This window comes from Hibiscus syriacus, unplaced genomic scaffold (genome assembly GCF_006381635.1).
Source record: "Hibiscus syriacus cultivar Baekdansim isolate YM2019G1 unplaced genomic scaffold, ASM638163v2 tig00110785_pilon, whole genome shotgun sequence".
Classification (NCBI taxonomy): Eukaryota; Viridiplantae; Streptophyta; class Magnoliopsida; order Malvales; family Malvaceae; genus Hibiscus; species Hibiscus syriacus.
The window spans coordinates 888,140-912,171 of NW_024062862.1; the positions used below are offsets into that span (position 1 = coordinate 888,140).

Sequence of the window (24,032 nt, forward strand, 5' to 3'; positions counted from 1 at the left end):
ATAACTTTTAGGGTGTATGTTACAGAGATAATTTTGTAGGGATTGAGAGAGTTTTTGGGATACACCGAATTTTGGTATCTATATCGAGTTTTGAGATACATGTGATATCATGTATTTGTACTTTTTGTGTTCTCTACATCTATAGTGGATTATTGTTCATCTCGCCCGTGGAGGTAGTCAAGGCCGAACCACGTTAAATCTCATCTCCTATGCATGTCTTATTTTATATTGATATTTCTTTGATTATTTTTCCGCTTACAAATTTTAACACATCACTATTCAAGATGGCATTGAAATCACCCGCCACAGGGTATTGATATTTGAATGAACGTTACCAATGTCTCTCCACAAAGCTCGACGTTTATACCTCTTTGGATGACCGTAAATGGCAGTGATAAGAAAATGAGGATAATGACGTAAGACCACTATCGAGGAAATCAATTGTGGATGAGCAACAATCACCTCGACCTTAACTGAGGAATGTCAAAGGAGCCTAAACCCCAGAGAAACCAACAGTCTCTACTCTAAAGGAATTCTCGAAGCCCAGTTTATCAATAACCAGGTCAGCCCTACTCCCACTAATCCGAGGTTCTAACAGAGCAACCATATGCGACTTGTCCTCTATCGTGTACTGTTAGACAAAATGGTTAATCTGAGATAAAATAATAATAATAATAAACATTATTATATAATCGAACGAAGCAAAATAAATAAAACTTAAAGTAGAGGCAAAAAATTGGTTTACTCATATTTAGACAATGAATCGGATGAGTAGAGTATGATAAACCGAAGAAGGATTTTTGTTGAGGCCTGTATGAACAGTTTCCTTAAGAAAGATTTGCCCTCTCCTCGGTGCTTTGAGTAACGTTGAACGTCGGTCTCCCAGGATACAACAACAAACGATCACAACAGTAAGCACAACCGTAGTGATCAGTCGAACACAATCTTGCCTTTCTCTATCACCAGAAATAATGAATTTGAAAGGAATTTTCTAAGTGATTTCCTAATTCAACTTTGTGAATTGTGTCTCAAAGTTGTCTATCAAAGTCGTGTCTAAGATTGTGCCTCAACTAACCTATATATAGGGGAGAGGAAATTAATCAAAAGGTTATGACCTTTTGATGAAGAAATTTGTTAAAAAGCTAATAGGTATAATTGAATTGATGCAATTTTATACCAAATAATAAGTATGTTCACAAAGTGAGAACTTATTATTAAAAGACATCAATTTTATTCAATTATTTATTAATTTTTCCAACAATCCCCACATGAATGAAATTGATGATTTCAAACACTTACTCGATATGGTGATAGATTCTACGTTTGATATTTGCATAGGATAGGTAGGCGTCCCCCTTTAAACCTTCCATTGTGAAAATATGTTTACCTTACTAGTTGTCCAATAGACGTGATGTCCTTGAACTGTCCTGCCTTTGGTGTAAGCGATGACATATCTCACACAAATATCTCACTGCCAAGAAATTAGTTCTCGTGGTTATGTCCATATAGCCGTGGACATCTCCTGGTTCTGCAAGAGTTTAGAGAACTATGCCCCAATAGTCTCTTTGAAGCGGCTCCACTTCACTCTCACATAGGTGACTTATGTTTTTCGGCTCACCAAACACATAGTAGTCATTAAAAGCATTGCTTAACCTTTTCCACATTTTAGTCACTGTTTTCATTATAGGAATGGACTTGGGGATAAGAACCCCCACAGTGACCTCACAAGGTCTATGCAAGTATGTTGTCCCATTGAACTTAGATCTTGTGATCTCCAGTCAACTAAGTTGGGTTTTCCTTCAATAGCGCCTTAAATATTAATGGGCTTTAGTCACATTCCTTTCGATGTTTATTAAGTTAATCTCGATTCAACTCATTGTTTAGCGGATCCACAATGTTATGTTTTGATCTTACAAAATCAATATAGATAACTCTAGTTGAGATCAGTTGTTTAATGATATTATGTCGACGACGTATTATACTTATACAATGCACCCCCACACTTTGATGTAGTTGTAGGAAAATTTTCTACATTTCCATAACTCATACGGTGTCTCACCTATTTTCTTGTAAGTTACCTTATTTAAAGGTAATTTGCTAATAAAATAGCTTCCTTCACATGTTCTGTGACAACTCAGAACATGACCAAATGTCATTCATAATTCTTTAGCGATCTTATGGATACTATACACTTCATATGGTGTATCTGACAATCCATTCGAGATGTAATTCCGACATAGAAACTTAGAGTGCTTTCAAGCTTTAATGACAACAATGTCTATCTCATCTTCTCTATGAATAGGAGGATCATCTTATATTTGATCATCTTATATTTGACCATATTCAGCATGATTAAATATAATATCTTATCTTGTTATGTCTTGAAATTCTATCCATGAATTTCACATGCTTCTCGTTGTGACTCACAACCACTGACATCGTTGAATTTTATTCAAAGTCTGAATATGAATCAACATTTCAAATCACGAGTTAGGTGAATCAGTGGGGTTACCATTGTAAATATTCCAACAATAAATTGAAAGTTAATTCAATTTATTTTACCATTTGTTTATGTTGAACAACAAAATTTAATTAGAAATTAAAATTCTAAAACAAAATTTGTAACAATTTTGTTACCTCCAAACGATTTCTGTTATCAACAGTAAATCAAATAAATTTTGTTGAACAACAGGATTAAAATCCTGAAACAGAATTATAGGCCCGATTTTTTTTCACATAATTTTATTCGGTACCTTATTTATCGTAACGAATTTTAGTCAAAACTAAAATCCAACAATTGAGTAATTTCTGTTAAACAACGGGAATTTAGTAAAATTAAAATCCCGAAACAGAAATTCACAATCAACAATATTTTTGTTGAATTCATTAAACGTCAGGATTTAGTAAAACTAAAATCCGAAACAAATCAACTTATGTTGGACAATGGGATTAAAACCCGAAACATAACCACTTTCTTTTGAACGACGAGAATTTAATAAATTAATTCTCGAAACAGAACTAATTTCTGTTAAACTGTGGGAATTTAATAAAACCTGAAATAGTGGTATAATTTCAATGTATAAATATTATAAAAAAAATATTGAATGGTTACACATACCTTTTCGATTTCTTTATCGCAATTCACCGTTCGTTAAAAAAATACGAGCCTTATCAAGTTACTCCAAGGTTTGTCTTTAATTTTGAAACCTGCAAAATGTTTCATAGCAAACTTGAAAAGGTTTTGCAAAAATTTTCATATGTACCTTATCATCGAATCACCAAGTATTTAACCATCGACAGGCGTAATGGTTAAAAAAACAAATTCTGCACGGGGTGCAAACTCCAAATTACTTTTGGAACTTACTTTGACATGCAACCTGCAAAGATATACCAACGTGTCTTATCATTGCACAATGATTAATGAACAAAAACACACATGCCTTTGCAATTTAGTGATTCATGCAAAAACAATATCATTTGCAAGTTATCCATGTAAACTAGAAGTTGTGCCAATTCACTCGACTTAAGTCTCCAAGGCTGGTTTCAATGATGAGGCTCGTAGACTCGACTTAACCGTGTAATCTCTAGTTCGAATTCCAATGTTGTTGCAAACCGTGCTAACCAACAATTCCGAATGAGTTGTAAATCTCCCTCTAGTGTTTGTCTTGATTTAAAAATCAATAAATCACTCGTTCATATATCTCGAAATAGAAAAAAATATTAGAATCTGTCTTAAGATTGTTAGACAAAATGGTTAATCCGAGATAAAATAATAATAATAATAATAAATATTATTATATAATCGAACGAAGCAAAATAAATAAAACTTAAAGTTGAGGCAATAAATTGGTTTACTCATATTTAGACAATGAATCGGATGAGTAGGGTATGATAAACCGAAGAAGTATTTTTGTTGAGGCCTGTATGAACAGTTTCCTTAAGACAGATTCGTCCTCTCCTCGGTGCTTTGAGTAACGTTGGACGTCGGTCTCCCAGGATACAACAACAAACGATCACAACAGTAAGCACAACCGTAGTGATCAGTCAAATACAATCTTGCCTTTCTCTATCACCGGAAGAACGAATTTAAAAGGAATTTTCTAAGTGATTTCCTAATTCAACTTTGTGAATTGTGTCTCAAAGTTGTCTATCAAAGTTGTGTCTAAGATTGTGTCTCAACTAACCTATATATAGGGGAGAGGAAATTAATCAAAAGGTTATGATCTTTTGATGAAGAGATTTGTTGAAAAGCTAATAGATATAATTGAATTGATGCAATTTTATACCAAATAATAAAGCTGTTCACCAAGTGACATAACTTATTAACATCAATTTTATTCAATTATTTATTAATTTTTCCAACATGTACTCCTTAAAAATCTTTGGAAATCTAGTTCCACCACAACCCTGACAATTCCATGTTAATAATTTAAAATCCATAATAAATAAAAGAGAAAACAAACCTCTACTGGTTTGTACTAGTATCCATAACAATCGGCTCAGTTTCCTTGACTTGGAACATAAGATTGCCCTCGACGCTTTGAATAACCATCTGCATGGCATCTTGTATAGTCGGTCTTGTGGGACCACTCGGTTTAATCTTCACACCTTTATTTCGAATAGCATAAGGTGATGCACGTCATTTAGAAACTATAGTTTTACGAGAGGATGAAGGGGCATGTTAGAGCCATTACCACCACCTTAGTTCTCCTCGTTAAAAGCAACCACCAAATGATTTGTAGAGTCCAGGGATGAATTCACAAGTTGACCATGAACGCCTAAGGTGTTCTAGAAAACGGGGTTATTACTAGATAAGAAATCAGAACCATGTACCTCGACCACCTCGTCGTTTCGAGTAAACCCCGCTTTCATGGTTTCGCATGGAGTACGAGGGCTCTCATCTTGCATGGGAAGCATCACGTGTGTGTGGCTGCTTGGAAAGACTTGTTTCTCAGCAATTAAATGTGAGTTATTCCCACTGGGGTCCACCCCATAGGATGGAATTTTTGTCATGGTCCCTACCTTGTCTTGGATTCTTGCCTGGGAACAAGACTTTCAGCCATTATTGCCTGCAGAAGAGTTACCAAGAATAGAGGTGATATGTTTACCTTTGTCCTTGGATTGTGTTAATAAAACGATATTATGAGTAATAGAATCAAGTTTAGAAATATCCTGATTATTCTCCTGTGATAGCGCCTTCTTCCTGTTTTTGTTCGGTGTTTCAATTAAGATCCCATATCTCGATCCTGTTTTCTTAGATGCTTTGGTTAATTCTGGTTTTTGAGCTTTTCCCACTTGATTTCTCCTTCGGCGCTTCTGGACAATCTTCCAAGGACTATATTGTTCGTCACCCGGTGAAACGTTAACGGTCTGAGCGATTATGTCAGTCTGGTTTATATCAATAGCTGTCTGGTTGTTGCGAGCGCTATCAGGGACGCTAAAAGTATTTAAACCTGAATTAACCTCCACTTACTGCTTAGAAACATGGGAACAACCGTCCCTAAGGTGGCCAAACCTGCCACAAGAAAGCATACCAACGGAAGATTTTCATATTCGACTACTTGAATCTTATTCCCGACAACCACCCGAGACACAAGAGGTTTCTTAAGGTCGACGTAGACTGCTATTCTGGCAAATCTCCTTCTGTTGCTGGTTGCACTATAAAAATCAAGCTTGGCTACCTTACAAACTAAATTCCCAATTCCGTACAAAATTTTCCTCTTATACATATATTCTGGTAATCAGGGAAAACGAATCCAAGCGATCACATTTGTAGGATATGGCTGTAAAGTTTGGAAGTCCATCGTCCATGGTTGAACTGTTAAATATTGGCCATAGATAATCCACGGCCCCTCGGCAAGAACTTTCTCATAATCCTCATCATTTTGGAATCGGGCCAAGAAATAGCCATTCTCCAAATCCATCAAAGTAAAGGGCTGGGATGGTTTCCAGATGGCGTATGTTTTATTAGTAAGAGCGTGCAAACCTATATTACGGCCAAGAAGCTTGAGCACCATCGTTCTCGCCATGCTTGCTTCCATAAGTTTATAAGCACTATCTGAGAATTGAATCGAAGGCAGGCCAAACTGGGTACCCATAATGAAATCCTCGTCCGAGATGTCGATATCATCTTCCTCTGTGTTATGATTTGCAGTTTGAATGGACGCCTCTCCACCTTTCCCTGCTAGGACCGAAGCATAAGACTGTTGCGGTTCCACTGGCATCTCTCCAACGACATCTACTTGTATTACTTCAGTAGTTTCTACTTCCAACGCTGGATTCACTCCTTGATCCGGCTCAAGATCCTTGAATCTCACCTTCTTTGTATTGTCAGAATTAGGCGGGGGCTGCCAAGAGGCTGCCGGAGAGTCAGTACCATCGAGATAAATCTTTTCCTTTTTTCTCCTAGCTAGTGAGTGTGAGAGTGTTTAATTTCAAAGCCCTTTTACAGTGGGCAAAAAGAGCTGAAAGTAGAGGACAGCTCATTTTGGCCGTAGAAACTTCAACACCGATCTTCTCTATTACTGCTCTCTAATTTCCGCCACCGCTTTCTTTTATATAATTATAACCCCACCACACTCTTTCCTCCCTTTTACGAACATTCATATGATCACGAAGCAGCTGTTGAAGTAATTTCGCAGCCACCCAAAGAAGAAAATTACAATGGGATACGACAAGCTCCGACGACCGGAGACCGGAATATCCGGGAACCATCGGCAACAACATGAAGAACCCAGAGGTCAGAATAAGAAGACAAGGCTTGTTATGATTTCATTTATTACTCTGGGAATGATTATCGTCTCGGCTGTTAGTGCGGGGATTGCAATCGTGGTCCGTGAACGAGCTGGATGCGCCACCACGATCCGCCGTAAGCCCACCCAAGCTATTTCCAGGACGTGTAGCAAGACTCGGTTCCCGAACCTCTGTGTTGACTCGCTCCTCCAGTTCCCTGGCTCGCTCAATGCTAGCGAGCAAGACCTCGTCCACATTTCGTTCAACATGACGTTGCGGCACTTCAGTCAAGCACTTTACACAACGTCGTTGATCTCCCCCGTCCGGATGGATCCACAAGTGCGGTCGGCGTACGACGACTGCCTCGAGCTTCTGGAAGATTCCGTGGACGCACTCTCCCGGTCTCTCTCCTCCGTTGTTCCTTCTAAGGACGGCAACGACTCCAAAGGCGTTTCGTCATCCCATGACGTGATGACATGGCTGAGGTCAGCGTTGACAAACCACGACACGTGCACGGAGGGGTTCGAGGGAGTGAGCGGGGAAGTGAAAGATCAAATGGCGGCGAGACTGAAGAACTTATCGGAGCTCGTGAGTAACTGTTTGTCGCTATTCGCGGCGATCGGTAAAGACGATTTCGAAGGAGTGTGATAAGATAGCAATTGATCTATCTAAGAAAGCAATAAAGAAACTGAAAATACTTTGTAATCTTTTTATTATCAAGAAGTTAATCTCTCTTGAATTAGAGAGCAGTATTTATACAGTCTGGAAAGCATATGATTAACAGCTCAACAAACGACTAACAACTTAACAACTTAACTGCTACAATCTAACAAACTATTCTAGAACAAAACTATTCTAGAACTCACAACATATTCATAAGCACAAGCACGTGATCACTAACATTCACCCTGCTTTATCAACCTCTTCAGCACTTGCTTCAGTTTCTGCAGCAAACTTCTTGACTTCAATATTCTCCTTGTCATTCCCACTTTGTAAACCTGTAGGAAGCCCTCTTAGCTGTGTTACCAAGAGTTTTTGTCTGTTCTTGAGAAACGAGGAAGAAGACAATGGCTTTGTCAAAACATCCGCCACCTGCTCATAAGCTGAAACCTCATTAACCTGTAAACGACCATCAGCAACCATTTCTCGTACAAAAAACAAGTCAAGCTCAACATGCTTGAACTTAGAATGCTGAATAGGATTGGCACAGACCGCAACAGTGCTGGAATTATCACACCATAGGGTAGCTTTACCATGTGGAACCACACACAATTCTTGAAGCAATGACTCAATCCAAACAATGTCAGCAGCAGCAGAAGCAACACTCCTATACTCAGCTTTAGCCGTGGAATGAGAAACAACTTGTTGCTTGCGTGAGCTCCAGGAAATGAGATTTCCACCAAAGAAAATGCAGTAGCCAGTCGTGGAACGCCTATCATCAGGATCATACCCCCAATCTGCATCCGCAAAACCAGTCAGAGACATGCGAGACGATGCTGTAAAACGGAGACCATAACCAGCAGTTCCTTGAAGATAACGTAAAATCCTCTTAACAGCCTGAAAATGGCTATTGCAAGGTGACTGCATGAATTGACAAACTTTGTTTACTGCAAAAGCAATATCTGGCCGAGTGACTACTATGTACTGAAGAGCTCCTACAATGCTTCTGTATTAGGCTGCATCTTCAATGGAATCAGCGGCAGCAACTGACAACTTGCAGTTGGAGACCATGGGAGTAGGAAGGCTCTTGACATCTCCAAAACCATGCTTATGCAATAGCTCTCGAATATATTTTGTTGAGTCAAAACAAGACCATCACCATCAGAACACACCTCTATACCAAGAAAGAAATTAAGAGAACCAAGATCCTTTAACGAAAATCGAGAATTCAGTTTTTCAATCACACACTGAATCTCACTAGCATCACTCCCTGTCAAGATGATATCATCTACATATACAAGCATGTAGATAACACTACTAGCTGATTTTCAAACAAACAAGGATGAATCAGATTTAGACAAAACGAACCTTTCAGAGACCAGGTATTCTCGAAGGCTCTCAAACCAGGCCTGAGGAGCTTGCTTCAAGCCATAAATTGCTTTATGCAGCTTGCAAACTAAACCATCACCAGCTTGCACAAACCCAGGAGACTGGGTCATGTAAACCTCTTCCATCAATGCCCCATTTAAAAAGGCATTATTAATATCTACTTGATGCAGCAGCCAACCACTTGTCAATGCAAGAGTAAGAATCACTCGTACCGTTATAGGTTTCACAAGTGGACTAAAAACTTCATGAAAATCAATCCTTGGTCGTTGAAGAAACCCTTTTACAACAAGACGAGCCTTATACCGAGATACTGAGCCATCAACATTACGTTTCACCTTAAAAATCCACTTGCAGTGAACAGGTACACGATCTCTAGGAAGAGGGACCAGAGACCATGTGTTATTTGCAATCAAAGCATCAAACTCTTCATGTGTAGCTTTCTTCCAATGCGGAATCTTAAAAGCTTTTTTAATGGATCGAGGCTCTTCATCAAAGTATTCAATATGTAAAACACGATGTTTTTGAATGCCATCTTTGGCCCTGGTAACCATGGAATGTGTGTTATGAGGGACCCGAGATGGAGGGCAAACAATAGTCTCGGGTACATGTGAAGGTGAGCCTTGTCCATCAACCTCGTGAACTAGAGAATCTCGTGTAGGCAAAACAAGTCCATCACTCTCGTGAACTAAAGGATCACGTGGGCTGGTTGAATTAAAAATATCACACGTTGAATTCAATGGACCATTTGTTAAATTAAATCGAGCATGCACCGAATCCAATGGAGCATCACGCATGGATGAAGAGAACATGGGAGCATTACGCGTTGATGGAGAGCATATAGGACCTTCACGTGGGCTGTTCCCATTCCCAATTCTTTTATTATTCACATTTGTTGGAGCAGCTCCTATTTCCATATGCGCATGAGCTGGTGGCGTGGTCCCAACTCCTTGATTATCAGCATTAGTTGAAGAAAAGACGCAACACGTGGGCCATTTTCAATTAAAAAATCATGTGTTGAATTCAATGGTCCATTTCCAAATGAAACGGCCCCATGCGTATGATCAAATTCACTTGGCGCATTTCCAAAAAATATGGCCCCATGCGTATGATCAAGTTCACTCGGCGTATTTCCAGATGGTATGGTCCCATGCGCATTATCAAAGTCACACACACTCATCGCTTGCTCCTCGACCACAGCAAGAGGTGTGGTCCCAACGTTTTGACAACCATGCATTGTCTGTACAGGAGAGACAAGGGGAATATTAGTTGTGGAGAATGGAGCATTAGTGGATGGGGCAGATGATGGTGGAGCACACGTTGGTGAAGCATGCACTGGTGGTGGAGCACGCGTTGAATTTAGTTAACCATGCGCTGTCTGTACAGGAGAGACAAGAGGAATAATACCCGTGGAGACACCATTATCTAGAGCAACACCTGAAATATTACACACTTCGTAAGGAAAAATACTTTCATCAAATACAACGTGCCTTGAAATTATTACTCTGCCAGTGTCATCCAGACATTTGTATCCCTTATGAGTAGTGCTATATCCTAGAAACACGCACTTCTTTGACCTGAAATCCAGCTTATGACGATTAAACAAACGCAAGCAAGGATAACAAGCACAACCAAACACCCTAAGAAATGAATAATCTAGCAAGAGACGATGCAGAGCTTCAAAGGGAGACTTGCCTTGCAAAACAGATGTGGGTAATCGATTGATAAGATAAACAGCAGAAACAAAGGCATAACTCCAAAATTTCTGAGGTAAAGAAGCTTGAGCTAACATTGTCAATCCTATTCCAAAATTTCTGAGGTAAAGAAGCTTGAGCTAACATTGTCAATCCTGTTTCAATAATGTGCCTATGCTTCCTCTCAGCCTTACCATTCTGCTCCGAGGTACCAGGGCATGAGAGACGATGTTGAACCCCGTTGGCACATAACCATTTTCGAAGTGGTTGATACTCCCCACCACCATCAGTCTGCAGTACTTTAATTTTATATCCAAATTGTACTTCAAAAAATTTTGCAAAATCAAGAAAGCATTGAGCCACCTCAGATTTACGTTTCAAAAGATACACCCAGGTATAACGACTACAAACATCGACAAAGGAGACATAATAAAGAAATCCCTCAGTGGAGCATACAGGAGCTGGTCCCCATACATCAGAGACAACAAGTTGAAAAGGCTCATTATATTCAGTCAAAGATTTACAAAAGGGCAACTTATGAGATTTCCCTTGCATACAAGCAGAACACATATTCACTGCTTCAGTTTTATTGAAAACAAGACTACACGACTTCAAAACACGCTGAACAATATCAAGAGATGGATGGCCAAGACGCTGATGCCACAATTTCAAAGACACATGTGACTTCGAGATATTATTCACCAAGCAAGAAGACCTCTGATCCGTACAAGGCAGCAGTTGATACAACCCGTCATCCGTTAGCCTCCCTCGAAGTAGAATTACTTGAGTCCGAGCATCCTTCACAAGACATTCAGAAGGGTGAAATTCCATGAACACACCATTATCACGAGTGAACTGAGAAACAGACAACAACTTTTTCTTTATGTTACGTACGTGCAACATATTTTGTAAAATTAAAGGCTTCCTATTTGAGCTAAAAAATCCTTGACCAACATGTGTAATTGGAATACCATCACCATTACCCATGAGCAAGGAATTACCACCCGTATAAAGAGTACCTGATTGAAACACAAACATATCATTTGTTACATGATGTGTAGAACCAGTGTCAGGATACCACAAGGAGTCAGTCAATACTGAAGAACAAGTCCCGGAATCCATTGGAACAGAGGACGCATATGCTGCTGAACCAGAAGAGAAGCCAGTAAAGGAGTAATATCCAGGAGCATACGTGGAAGGAAAATAAAATGGAGTGTGAACAAAGTTTGAACGAGAAGGCATGGAGGTTAGGTTGTGAGAATAGGGTTGTCTACCAGACTGTACATATTTAGCAGAGTTCCCAGCACCAGTGGACTTCAAGCCATTCTTAGTCAATGACTCAGACCCATATACACCAGTGTAGTCTCTATCGAAACGATGATAACACTTTTGGACCACATATCCAAATTGGCCACACAACTGGCATTGAGGACGATTATTATTACGCCCTCGACCTCGACCATGATACTCATTCGATTGTCCATGAGATGGATGACCCTGTGAAGACCCAGTATTAGCATCCTGAGTTCCACAATAATCAGTTTCAGCAGCACCACCTTCTCGAGAGTGAAGAACAAGATTTGTAGAAAAGTCTTCACTCAAAAACACCTTCTGTCGAGCCTCACAGTCTAACAACATCTCAGTAAGAACATCAAGAGAAAAATTTTCTCGTGACACAATTGCAATAATAGACTCAAACTCCACTGTAAGTCCAGCTAACACAACATTAACTTGTTCTTGCTCAGTAACCACACTACCTGAAGCATTTAACAAATCACATATGGATTTGACTTTAGGAAGATACTCCTTAATCGTCAAACCAGTCTTTCGTTGGGAATGAAGATTATGCCGAAGAGAATAAATCTTGGCACTGGAACGAGCACCAAACAGACGAGATATAGTATTCAGATTGACATCGTAGTTGTAAGTCCAGTCAAGTGAGGCAGAACCTTTGTACTCACAGTAGTTAAAAGCCATGAAGCAAGCAGTTTATCTTGCTGGCAATAAGCTGCAAACACTGGATTCTCTTCAAGTTGTCCAGACGCATTAGTGATGAACTCATCTGGTGCAACAAAACCAGCAGAGATGAACCTCAGTAACCCATAGCCATCAATTATCAAAGCCACTTGATGCTTCCAAAGAAGGTATATGGATTCAGTGAGTTTAACAATATCATGCTTTGGTATGTGTTGAATGCCAAACATACCTCGAGAAGTTCTCGGACACAGGGAAGAAGCATTTGGAGACACATCCTTGGGATCAACCGTCAAATCAACCATGATGCCAAGAATCACACCAGACGAGAGAGCTTAATCTCGTGCAGCTACTGAAAAGAAGAAGAAACAGCGGAAGAAACACACCCATGTATTAGCAAAAGATACCATGATAAGATAGCAATTGAGCTATCTAAGAAAGCAAGAAAGAAACTGAAAATATTTTGTAATCTTTTTATTATCAAGAAGCTAATCTCTCTTGAATTAGAGAGCAGTATTTATATAGTTAGGAAAGCATATGATTAACAGCTCAACAAACGACTAACAGTTCAACAACTTAACTGCTACAAGCTAACAAACTATTCTAGAACAAAACTATTCTAGAACTCACAACATATTCATAAGCACAAGCACGTGATCACTAACAGAGTGTCGGTGCAGAACAGGAGGTTGCTTGCGTCTGGTGGTGAAAATGTTGACGGGGAACAACAATTCTCGAAATGGTTGGGGAGGAAGGAAAGGCAATTGTTGAACACTCCAGTGTCGGCAATCCAGGCTGATATACTTGTCTCGAAAGACGGAAACGGCACCGTTAAGACGATTAACGAGGCGATTAAAAAGGCGTCGGAACATAGTACTCGGCAGATCATCATTTACGTGAAGGCAGGAAGGTAAATTACTGTTATAATAGTTTTAAATCCAGATTTACAACAATATTTTTTTATCAAACTATAATTAAATTGATTGAATTAAATAATTAACATCAAATTAAGTAGAAATTTCATAATAATTAAAAATATTTTTTTATTTTTTAACATTATATTACATATATATTGTGATTTTCAGGTATGAGGAGGAAAATTTGAAGGTGGGAATGAAGAAAATAAACTTGATGTTTATTGGCGACGGAAAGGGTAAAACAGTAATTTCGGGAGGTAAAAGTGTATTTGACAACATGACGACGTTCCACACCGCTTCCTTCGATAAGTCTGCCTTTCTATTAGTAGTACTTTATATTTTTGTGTAAATTTAGGTACTGAAATGTATATTTACCCTTTCTTTAAATCCTCCTTGGTAAATATAAGTTTTAAAGTGCACACACTGGACCAAAACCTTTTAAGACATGCATGATGTTGATGTTGATGTTGATGTTGATGTTGAAGTTGCACGTGGGCAGTTATTCTAGAGAGACAAAGTACTAGATTCCTACACCCACCTTACCCAACCTTATCTTTCCCTGCATTTTCTCATTCGAGTTTTAAAATTAATTTATAAAAAAATGAAACTTTAATTTTAAATTTGATCGAGATATATTTTTATATTAAAAAAGTTTACTATTTTTTAAGTTAAAATTCACCACTTTATTGGCATATGGGCCATGGGGTTATCTACTAGCCCTAAATGGGCATGTGTTATTGTCAACTAATCAACTGTTCTTTTCATTTATTCGGATTTGAGTCTCAGATATAAAAATTTAAGATGATTGTATTAATGTATCGATAATGAAAAATTATATAGGACATAGATTAAACATTAATGTTTGCCTTCATTTTTTTTTCTTGAGGAACTTGAATGTATTCATCGAATGTTTTGAGTTTCTTTTTCTTTTTACAGCAGCAACCGGGGCTGGTTTTATTGCAAGAGACATGACATTTGAGAACTGGGCCGGACCAACCAAACATCAGGCTGTGGCTCTTCGTGTCGGGGCGGACCATGCCGTGGTTTATCGTTGTAACATCATTGGGTACCAGGACACTCTATATGTTCACTCCAACAGACAATTCTACCGTGAATGTGATATTTATGGCATGGTTGATTTCATCTTCGGTAATGCCGCTGTGGTGCTCCAGAACTGTATCATTTACGCTCGGGAACCAATGGCCTTACAAAAGAACACGATAACGGCTCAAAACCGAAAAGATCCGAATCAGAACACAGACATTTCAATCCATGCATCTCGGATTCTACCCACTTCGGGTCTCGTCGGAACCAACAGTAGCTTCCAAACATATGTAGGTCGTTCGTGCAAACTGTATTCCAGGACCGTGGTCATGATGTCTTACATGAGCAACCACATTCACCCTAGGGGATGGCTCCAGTGGAACGACACATTTACCTTGGATACACTATATTACAGCGAATACAATAATAACGGGCCGGGAGCGGCAATCGGGCAACAAATCGGGTGGTCCAGGTATAGAGTCATTACATCAGAGGTCGAAGCAAGCAAATTTACAGTTGAACAGTTCATTTATGGGTCATCATGGTTACCATCAACTGGGGTTGCTTTCTTGGCTGGTTTACAAATTTAAAATTTTAGTGTTCATTTATAGATCAACAGATGGCTAGTGCTGTTAAAGTTTTTTTAATCAATCTGATAAGATTTTAAATATGAAAATTATTGTGTAATTCTACTTTCAGTCCATGTACTATTTGAGAATTTAAAAATTAACCTCTCTACTTTTAAATCCTAGATTTTAATTCCATTATTCTTTTGATTTACTAGTTGAACTTAAATTCATAATTAGGACTATAATATACATATTATTTTTTATAATTAGGGCTAGAAATATAGTCGTTAGAGATTAAATATAATCGTGATGATAATTTGTTATTTGTCTTGTCAAAATATTTTTAAAAGAAAATAATATTATGTTAAATGAAAGTCGAGTATCAGAACTCATGCATGTATCATATAAAATAAATGTAACTATTATTGCGTAATTCAACAACGACATAAATGTTATTGGAGCCTAAGGAGGTGCCTAAGAAAGTGACATGTATGCTTTGATTTTTACTTGATGTGTCATCTCCCTTGGATTTTTACCTATTGTCGCTGCAACTGTGTTGGGCATGTGAGCCTGCCTCGGTGTTTATCTTCAAAGCTATGTCGGTGTCGGTGACTTGGGTTGTTGATTTCACAATTCAATGCTTATTATTGCTTAGCTGCTTCCTTCCTCATCGAAGCAACCCCGCCGGGGCATTACGGGTTGTCGGATCGCCTCCATTACATAATTTAAAATAGGGTAAAGTATACTATAGATCACTAAAGAATATTAAAATAATTTTTTTATCAATGAATATTTTAATATTAATAAAATAATTATTATTTTTTATAAAAAATTATACTATGATTATTAAAATTAATCCTCAAATTATGACACTCATTTTATATTAATCTCCAAAGTTTTGAATATTCTACTTTTATATCTAAACTTTTGAATTATTTAGGGAAAAGCTATTGGAATGTTTAAAATTTTGGATCATAATTTAGAATAAGGGTCATAATTTAAGGATCAATTTAGAATATTCAAAAGTTTAATTTTAGAATAACGGTCATGATTTGAGGATAAATTTAAAATATTTAAAAATTTAAAATTCGATTTAAAACGAGGGCAATTGTTTAAAGACTATATTACAATTAACTCTTAAAAAATGAAAATTTGAGAACTCCATTAAAGTAAGAGTCGGACTTTTTATTTCAAGGATTGGATTGAAAATATATCTAAAAGAGAGAAATAACTGTCTTTATTACAAAATTTTGTGATGCTCAACAACAATGAACACTCGGAGAAACATTAGACGGCTGTGTACAGACGAGAGTGCTGACCTCAGAATTTTAAGAACAATTCAACAGCTGTTTGATCTTCGTTCTTCATACCTCAGGTTCCTCAGCTTCATAATTCGATGAGATTAGCGTAAAACATTTTGACAAAGTCCGGTATTAATCTCCATTGCCGTCGACACAGAGTTCTGAATCTTCAATCTCAGTCCGAACCACGAAACTGGGGAATGCAAGGCTTATATCCCTGCAAAAGGCATCAAAACAGTTGATGTTGAGTGCATTTAGGACTAGCTACGTTACTTGTATTAAGTTAGATAGATGTATCGAGCATCGACTATGAGTATGCTTCTAATACAGGCATGTCCAAATATCCAGTTCCGGATTTGCATTGGATACCAGTGTCGAAAAATGAAGGGTCGGATCAACATAGTTCGTCCTACTGCTAAGTTGCTACATGTTACCGAGTTTAAAAATAGAGTCTACTCACTTCAAATATGGGAGAGTCATGATCTTTATGAGAGATGGATATTTTGATACAAATGCTTTCCACTCTTCTGGATCAATTCTGCCATCACCTTTCGTGTCTGCTTCACTGAATGTCTGTGGAAAACATGGAAGAAACGGAGATTAAGAATGTCTGTATCAAATACGGATGGATCGGATAGTTGAACGGTTAGAGAAATCTGCACCTTATCCACAATTGTTTCAACAGCATCCTCTGAAATAACTAAATCTGATTCATGCAAAAGTGCCAAAACCATTTCCTTCAACTGTGAGTTAAGTTTTAGTTATTATCAACAATAAACTATCCTTATATAATGAAACTCGGTAGGTATACGAACCTCCTCACGCATGATAAAGCCGGTTTGTTTTAGGTCATAAAGCCTGAAAGCAACTGCAAAAGGATTGTTTCAACTTAGAACATATATTGGAAGAAAGGATCATCACTTGTTGATGTCTATTATTGAAGAAAAAATCATGAAAATTGACCTTACATGCTATTTTGTCAGCCACGGGTGCATTGGGGTGAAAGACACCCAATGATCGAACAAACTCCCCGAACTCAATGACCCCATTACGTTTGATATCAAACAAATCAAAAATCTGTGAATCCATAGGCAATGATATTAGCAAAGATGGGACTATAACATTGCAGAAGAAAGATATGTTCTTGTTCGAGTGATCTATCATTATGAATAACTAATTACTCCTATGTTTCAGCAGAAAAATAGAGTTAGATACTGAATACAAGCAATCTGGAAGCTAAAATTACACACCCTGTCTGCAAAAAGATTCCTCTGATTTTTGTTCCTGAAGAGGGCAAGCTGAAACTCTTCCTATCGGAAAAAAAAACAGCATAGAATTTGTCAAAAAATAAAAATTAGTTATGTCCAATTATGACTTGACTTGAGAATCTTAAATGTTGAATAATTATACCTTGTGAATAAGCCCATCGGCAATTATCGAATTGCTTAGTTTCATAAAAAGCTCATACAAGGCCTCTACTTCACTAACCGTAACTGCAGACAATAGAAAATAGTTCATGCTCCGACTAACCAACTGAATATCTATTTCAAACAGAAATTATCCTGGGATGCGAGTGCTAATATTTATGAGGAGTTTTGAATAGACATATGACTCATATCCATATACACATATTCGAAAAAGTGGATGTCAGACACGGAAACTTAAAAAATAAATTAAGGGTTAGAGCAACATAGGTGGTAATAAATTTAAAACTCCGAACTTGTTCTCAATTTGTAGATGTCTAAACTAAATTGTACTTGGATAATACATGTCTAGATAACAGCTTAATACATGCTGAGAATCTAAATTGATTTATGAGCGGTAATATTGGAAAGACAAAACCAAGTGGAGACGAACTTTGATAGCATAGTCTTTGTTGCTTAGACTCGAGATGAATGTTCAATATCAGTATGTGTTCGATACAGGTATATTCAAATGTGTCTGGGACAAATACTTTAGAAAAATAAAAAAATCCAAGCAACAAAAGGCATATTTGCGAGCTACATGAAGAACCAGAATTGCTACTCACAAGGTGTTTCGGCAGCAAGAACATTTGGGTCTTCATAACCGGGGACACGTTTGATTCTCTTCGAGCTTCCACAGCCCATGACAACAACCAATGCTATTCAGTCACAAAAATTGTCAACAATACACTCATTTGCAGCAAAAGGTTGACCTGCCAATACCAAAAGGATTTATATTTATCAACAATTACTAGATATTTTAAACAGTAACATAGTCTTGAATCAAAATGTCGACTATCACGAATATTAAAAAGGAAAAAGGACCGCTAAAAAGCTTCCACATGTTGAAACCGAAGAATAATTAAATGAGAAAACATATTTGAATGCAGGACATCCTACAAATCTGTAAGTGTTTAAGGGAACTACCCCAGCACAAGATTATGCAATGATTCCAAGACATGGAAAGCAAAAGAGTAGCATTCACCTATGGTCACCAATTACAAGCATGATTATTCGGGTTCAGGTGTGACTATCGGATACGGTTATATTGCGGGCATGGATTTATCTACTTTAAAAAAGAAATCAATTATAGCAAGTAAAGGCTTGTAGTAAAACCAATTAGCTGTAAATGGAACTTTTCAATTGGAAATAAAGATTACAAGTAATCCAAGACCCAATCTGAATAAAGAGCACATGGAACACAGAATCTAACCTAGGGGATACTCTGGCATCTTTTAATCACTGTACTAAAAGAGGTAATAGCTTGGAATAAGAGAAAATATTAGTATAGATGTTAATAAGATTCGAGAGCTAGACGGATGAACAAATTAAGTTAAACTCTGATATTTTCTGAACTTAAGAAAATCAAATCCTAGATATTTCAACTTGTAGGCTTCGTTAACTTGAATTTATTGGGTGAAATCATCGAACTCAACGAAGATTTCTACCCAGGACAAACATTTTCAAATACTAGAATTGGGACCATTGGCAAATTACATAAAGCATGGTCCGGTTCATTGAATATAAAATTCAAAAGAAATAAAAGTAAAAAAAAACACTTTTGGTCTTTTTCCTTTTTGTTTTCTCAGCAACCAAACAGAAGTTGTATTCAATTTGTTTATGATGTAATTACTATTTCTATTGTCTTCTAACTAATGTGATGTATGAACCACCAAAAATATCCTGCGGTTCAGTTAGCCTCTAACATCTGTCATTTGAGTAAAGAATAACTAACAAAAAAGATTATATTCTGAGCTTCTTTATCATCATTATGAAAAGAAGCTAGAAACCGGAATCTCTTCAAGAATCAAAATGAAAAAATAGGAAGGAATCATATATACCCAGAAAAGGTTTAAATCCAAAGGAGCTGACTGCAGCTACCATCTTTTTTATTCTGATGTTCTCGACTTTTCTCAGCAAACAAACAAGAAACCAACTACCCAGAAAGTTTAAAAGAAAAACGAAAATGACCAATTGAAAGCGAATCCATTTCGACCGCTGAAAAGAAGCCTCAAACAAAGATGACCCCAGAATCTAGGAAACAAAGCAATGTAAACAAAGAACAAAAGAATTAACTACCGATTACTTGCTTGACCGATGCAGCTGGAGCTTGATTTGATCTTAACGCTTTCTCCTTCTTGAATCTTTCTGGAGCTCAGGACTTAGCTTATATATTTCGATTATATTACCAGCCTTAAGCTTGTTTCTCGACTCTTCTCCCTCGTATCAGAACCTGGAAAAATGAAGCTATATGAATTGAATATAGAGCGTACTACATATTTATATATAATTCGATATAAATTTATTATTTTCACAAGCTGGCTGTCATTTTGTCACCTTTGATTTGATTTATTTCAACATTTGTTCTTTCTCTTTTATTTATTTATTTTTACCAAAAAAATAAAAATTTCGTCAAATTTGCTTCACCTTTGAGAGACAAAAAAAAAACGCATCACGTCTACCGTTAGAAAAATAACCATTTGGTTGGAATTTGATTTAATTTAAATTATTATTTAAACTTTATTTTAAAATTTGAATCAAATGTGAAATGAGACTAATATTTATTAATTTTTTATATTTCTATAATGATGGGTTTGATGTTAAAAACTTAATTAAAAATAATATTTTTAATTAAAATTGACGTCAATCGAAAATTAAAATAAGGATCAACTTGTGTAACACCCTCAGACCGATACGGGTGACCTGATTCGATCCGAGGTGTCACATTAGGACACTAGAGCGACTCACAATAAAAATAATAGAGAAATTTAAATTTTTTATTAAAACATATAAAAATACAAGTGTATAAATCTTTCAAATTGTAAAACAGAATTCATTCATACCTTCCATCATAAAAGTTTTAAACTCAATATAAAAATCAAATGTGTCATACATACCCCCTAATTACACTTATACCATACTCTATAAGCAAAGCCGGAGGAACTCCCATAACTAAAGTCGATAGCTGCATTGGATCGATATTTTAACCTGAAATGGTGAATAACAGAGTGAGCTTTGGGAAGTTCAATAATACAGAACTATCAGATGATGCTGAAGGACATGTAGATAATTAACAAGTATAAAAATTTTCTTATTGATTCAAGCATCTATAGGATTTCATGATGAGTTGAGGTTCCACTGATATTTGTTTAAGTAAAAGACAGGAAGCTCACAGTTCAGAAAAAAAGTTTAGAGGATCAGGTTCAGGAGATCGACATAAGATGTCTAGTGTGTTCCCACAAATCCATAATAATTAAAATCATAGATTAAAATAGTAGTATTTTATTTCAGTAAAACAAATTTTTAAAATCACTACAACACCCTTCACCCGAACACTCTATATGCAGTTCCCCAACACTGCATCTATAAGGGCATACCCTAAGCACACATCAAATGAGCCACTCTAAGGGAGTACCTTGGGGCCTATGGGTCTACCCAAGGGTCACCTTAGGTCCGTAAGGAATTACCAGCTTGATCAGAGTTGAACCTCCGTACTGCAGACTCCTACCCATACAGTATCCAGTAGAAATCATATTGAACAATAAGCTATAATATCAAAATAATGATCCAAAAGAATCTTGTAAAATTGACAATGTAGTTATTTAAATCACATAAACGCCCTAAACCCAGACACCATATGCAATTCCCAAGAATTGCATCCATAAGGACTTACCCTAAGCCCAATGGACCTAAGAGTTAACCTAAGGGAATGCCTTGAGGCCTGAGAGCCTACCCAAGGTCACCTTAGGTCCGTAAGGAATTACCAGCTTGATCAAATTTTAACCTCCATATTCCATAATCCTACCCAGACAGTATCCCAATAATCGGTTCATATTGTAAACAGAAAATTTCATGATCCATAAATCAGACATAATTATATTTTCCAGTAGAAACATTTAACCAAATGAAATATATCATGTAGTCATAGTTCACAGTCAGTAAATCAATAAATCAGTAATTCAGAATTTTGAAAAGTTAAAAGAGTTAGTAAATCAATAACTTCGGTAAATCATATTCTAGGACCGATAAAAATCATATAATACATAGGGAATACACTAGAAAATTCAGTTATTTTTCGGAGGCACGTAGTAATTATAAGAAAGGGGAACACGAGCTTCTGTAAGTTGATTGGATTTCAGAAATGGGATCCCTACTAAAAAGGGGTTTAATTGCTAACATATCTAAACATACATTCATATATTGATGCTTCAGGACCATTTAAGATTTCAGGTGTATCATAAAGGTATTTAGGAACCTTTACATCAGAATAAATTAAGATTTCAGATATAACCAAAGTGATTCCATTATTTATGCCAGGGTATTTCAGATACTTTGATTTCTAATGGATTCTTAGCAACTTAATTCAATACGGGTGAAATGATGATTTATGATATTTAAGATTCATGTCGATTTATCAGGATATCGGTCAACTCGAACTGAATAAATCCCAACACTGCGATACCTTTCAACCACTCAAATCGATGCACTTCAATAAGATTCACACTTTTAATAATGACAATGCTAGTCAAATTGATCATCTTCAGAACCATCGTTGAATGAATCTTGAGGAACTGTATGTATTCCGATAGTATTTATTTTATTTATATTGCAACAGTCTCCAACATGACCGACATACTTGAGTCGTAATCTACAAACTTTAGGGGCGATATAATACTTAGGTTTTCTCGGTGTTTCCAGAATTATCAAATAACATTCACTTATTTCTAGGTCATAAGGGTAGTCAGGTGTCCACTCTTTGTTAGTACTATAAATGAGTGCGGATATGTGTGCAAGTATACACAATCAAACAAGTAATAAAGTGATAAGTTGAGTATCGTCTCCATAGGGAATTAGAGAAATCAAATAGATTTGTCAAGGCACTTTACTTTGTCACCTAAGTAAAGTTAATGATGATATATACAAATGAAATGTTGTGGCAAAATAGAATGACTGATGCGGAAATAGAATGATAGTAGTGCAGTAGCAATTGGATATGTTGTGGCAATTTAAATTGTGATGCATACAAACAAATGGAAATGTCAAGGCAAAATAAAATGCAATTACTGGATATAATAAATATAGGACTTTAGCTTTCTCAAATGACAAGCAGCAATGGGAATGAGTGATGGGAATCACCAGGAAAATCTAAGTCTATTTCTCTGAATGGTATCTCTTCTATGCCTAGCTGCCCGACAGAGTATACTAAGGTGCCCTATGCTATCTCTAGTAAGGGACTCGACAGATTAAAGATGCCCTGGCAAAACCGATTGGCGTAAACCCCTGCAGTGATCCTATTGGTACAGATAACAGGATATGTCTCGACAATACTTTTTTGTGGCAGCATTAACATCTAACCTATCGTTTAATCACCACTCATTTTAGTCGAATGAAATCATATCCTTATCTCTAAGGTGGATTAAGCCTAGTTACTATCTAGAACCCCTTGTTTATGTAGTTCCTCCCTAGTTTCTCTCGAATACTAAGGATATTTTGCCAAGGTATTCTCTCGAACCCAAAGAACCTCCTAAGGAAAGGTTACTCTCGTAGCTCCTACAACCTTAAGGCTTTAAGTTTCACAAACAAAACAGAATAAAGCATAGAAAATCAACCATTCATTGAAATAAAAACTTAAACATCCAAGCGAACTCCCACCAAATAGGATTAGTTCATGGTGGGGTTCGAAATAAACAAGCACAAAGCAAGTTTCATTCATTCCTTACAACCCAATAACAAAATATGAAAGCAAGAACAAAGGGGAGGAGTAAAAGCCTTAAACGTGCACTGCCAAATGCTTTCCTCGGCCACCAAGAACTGCACCCCAGCGAACTAGCTCCTCTCGGATGCTTAGAACGCCACTCCCTCTGGCTTGTCAAGGAGAAATACCACGACAAGTAGGATTGACGGAGAATAGTGAGACCTTCTTTCTCTAACTTTTTAAGCTCAAAATAGTGGGGAACTAAAGTCTCTAACCATGTGGCTTCATCCTTTATTTATAGGAGAAAACTAACCCTTAAACTAAGAGTTGACTTTCCCCAAACCATGGTTAAATTACTTGGGAGTCGGGCAAAACAGGTGATGCTACAGCCTGGGTAACTGGCATGAGTGATCGGCATAATCTCGTTCCAGGCGCCCAAGGATAAACATGATCTGCAGGGTCAGGCGGCGTCATCAGCAGAACCGGCGGTTGTAGTGCCGGTCCCTCCAGACATATCTTCGAGGTGGATTTCTCGGGCAGAGGGAGCGGATAGTCGGGGACAGCTGGCTAGAAAATATCTTCTTTCACCTTATGTGC

General features: G+C 37.2%; 2 protein-coding genes across 2 annotated transcripts; one reads left to right on the forward strand and one right to left on the reverse strand.

Annotated features, from left to right (window-relative positions):
• Positions 1-6,627: 6,627 nt before the first annotated feature.
• Positions 6,628-15,003, forward strand: LOC120140549 (probable pectinesterase/pectinesterase inhibitor 34). Its single transcript, XM_039155522.1, has 5 exons — positions 6,628-6,705; positions 6,741-7,376; positions 13,114-13,356; positions 13,532-13,668; positions 14,300-15,003. The coding sequence occupies exons 2-5, from the start codon at positions 6,766-6,768 to the stop codon at positions 14,995-14,997; spliced, it is 1,689 nt and encodes a 562-aa protein (XP_039011453.1). The 5' UTR covers positions 6,628-6,705; positions 6,741-6,765; the 3' UTR covers positions 14,998-15,003.
• Positions 15,004-16,163: 1,160 nt separating this feature from the next.
• On the reverse strand, positions 16,164-19,947 carry LOC120140429 (calcineurin B-like protein 7). The gene is made up of 10 exons (XM_039155418.1): positions 19,932-19,947; positions 19,867-19,901; positions 18,307-18,453; positions 17,688-17,770; positions 17,528-17,587; positions 17,246-17,354; positions 17,093-17,145; positions 16,940-17,020; positions 16,738-16,850; positions 16,164-16,494 (listed from the first exon to the last, which is right to left on the reverse strand). The coding sequence occupies exons 3-10, from the start codon at positions 18,383-18,385 to the stop codon at positions 16,410-16,412; spliced, it is 663 nt and encodes a 220-aa protein (XP_039011349.1). The 5' UTR covers positions 18,386-18,453; positions 19,867-19,901; positions 19,932-19,947; the 3' UTR covers positions 16,164-16,409.
• Positions 19,948-24,032: the final 4,085 nt, after the last annotated feature.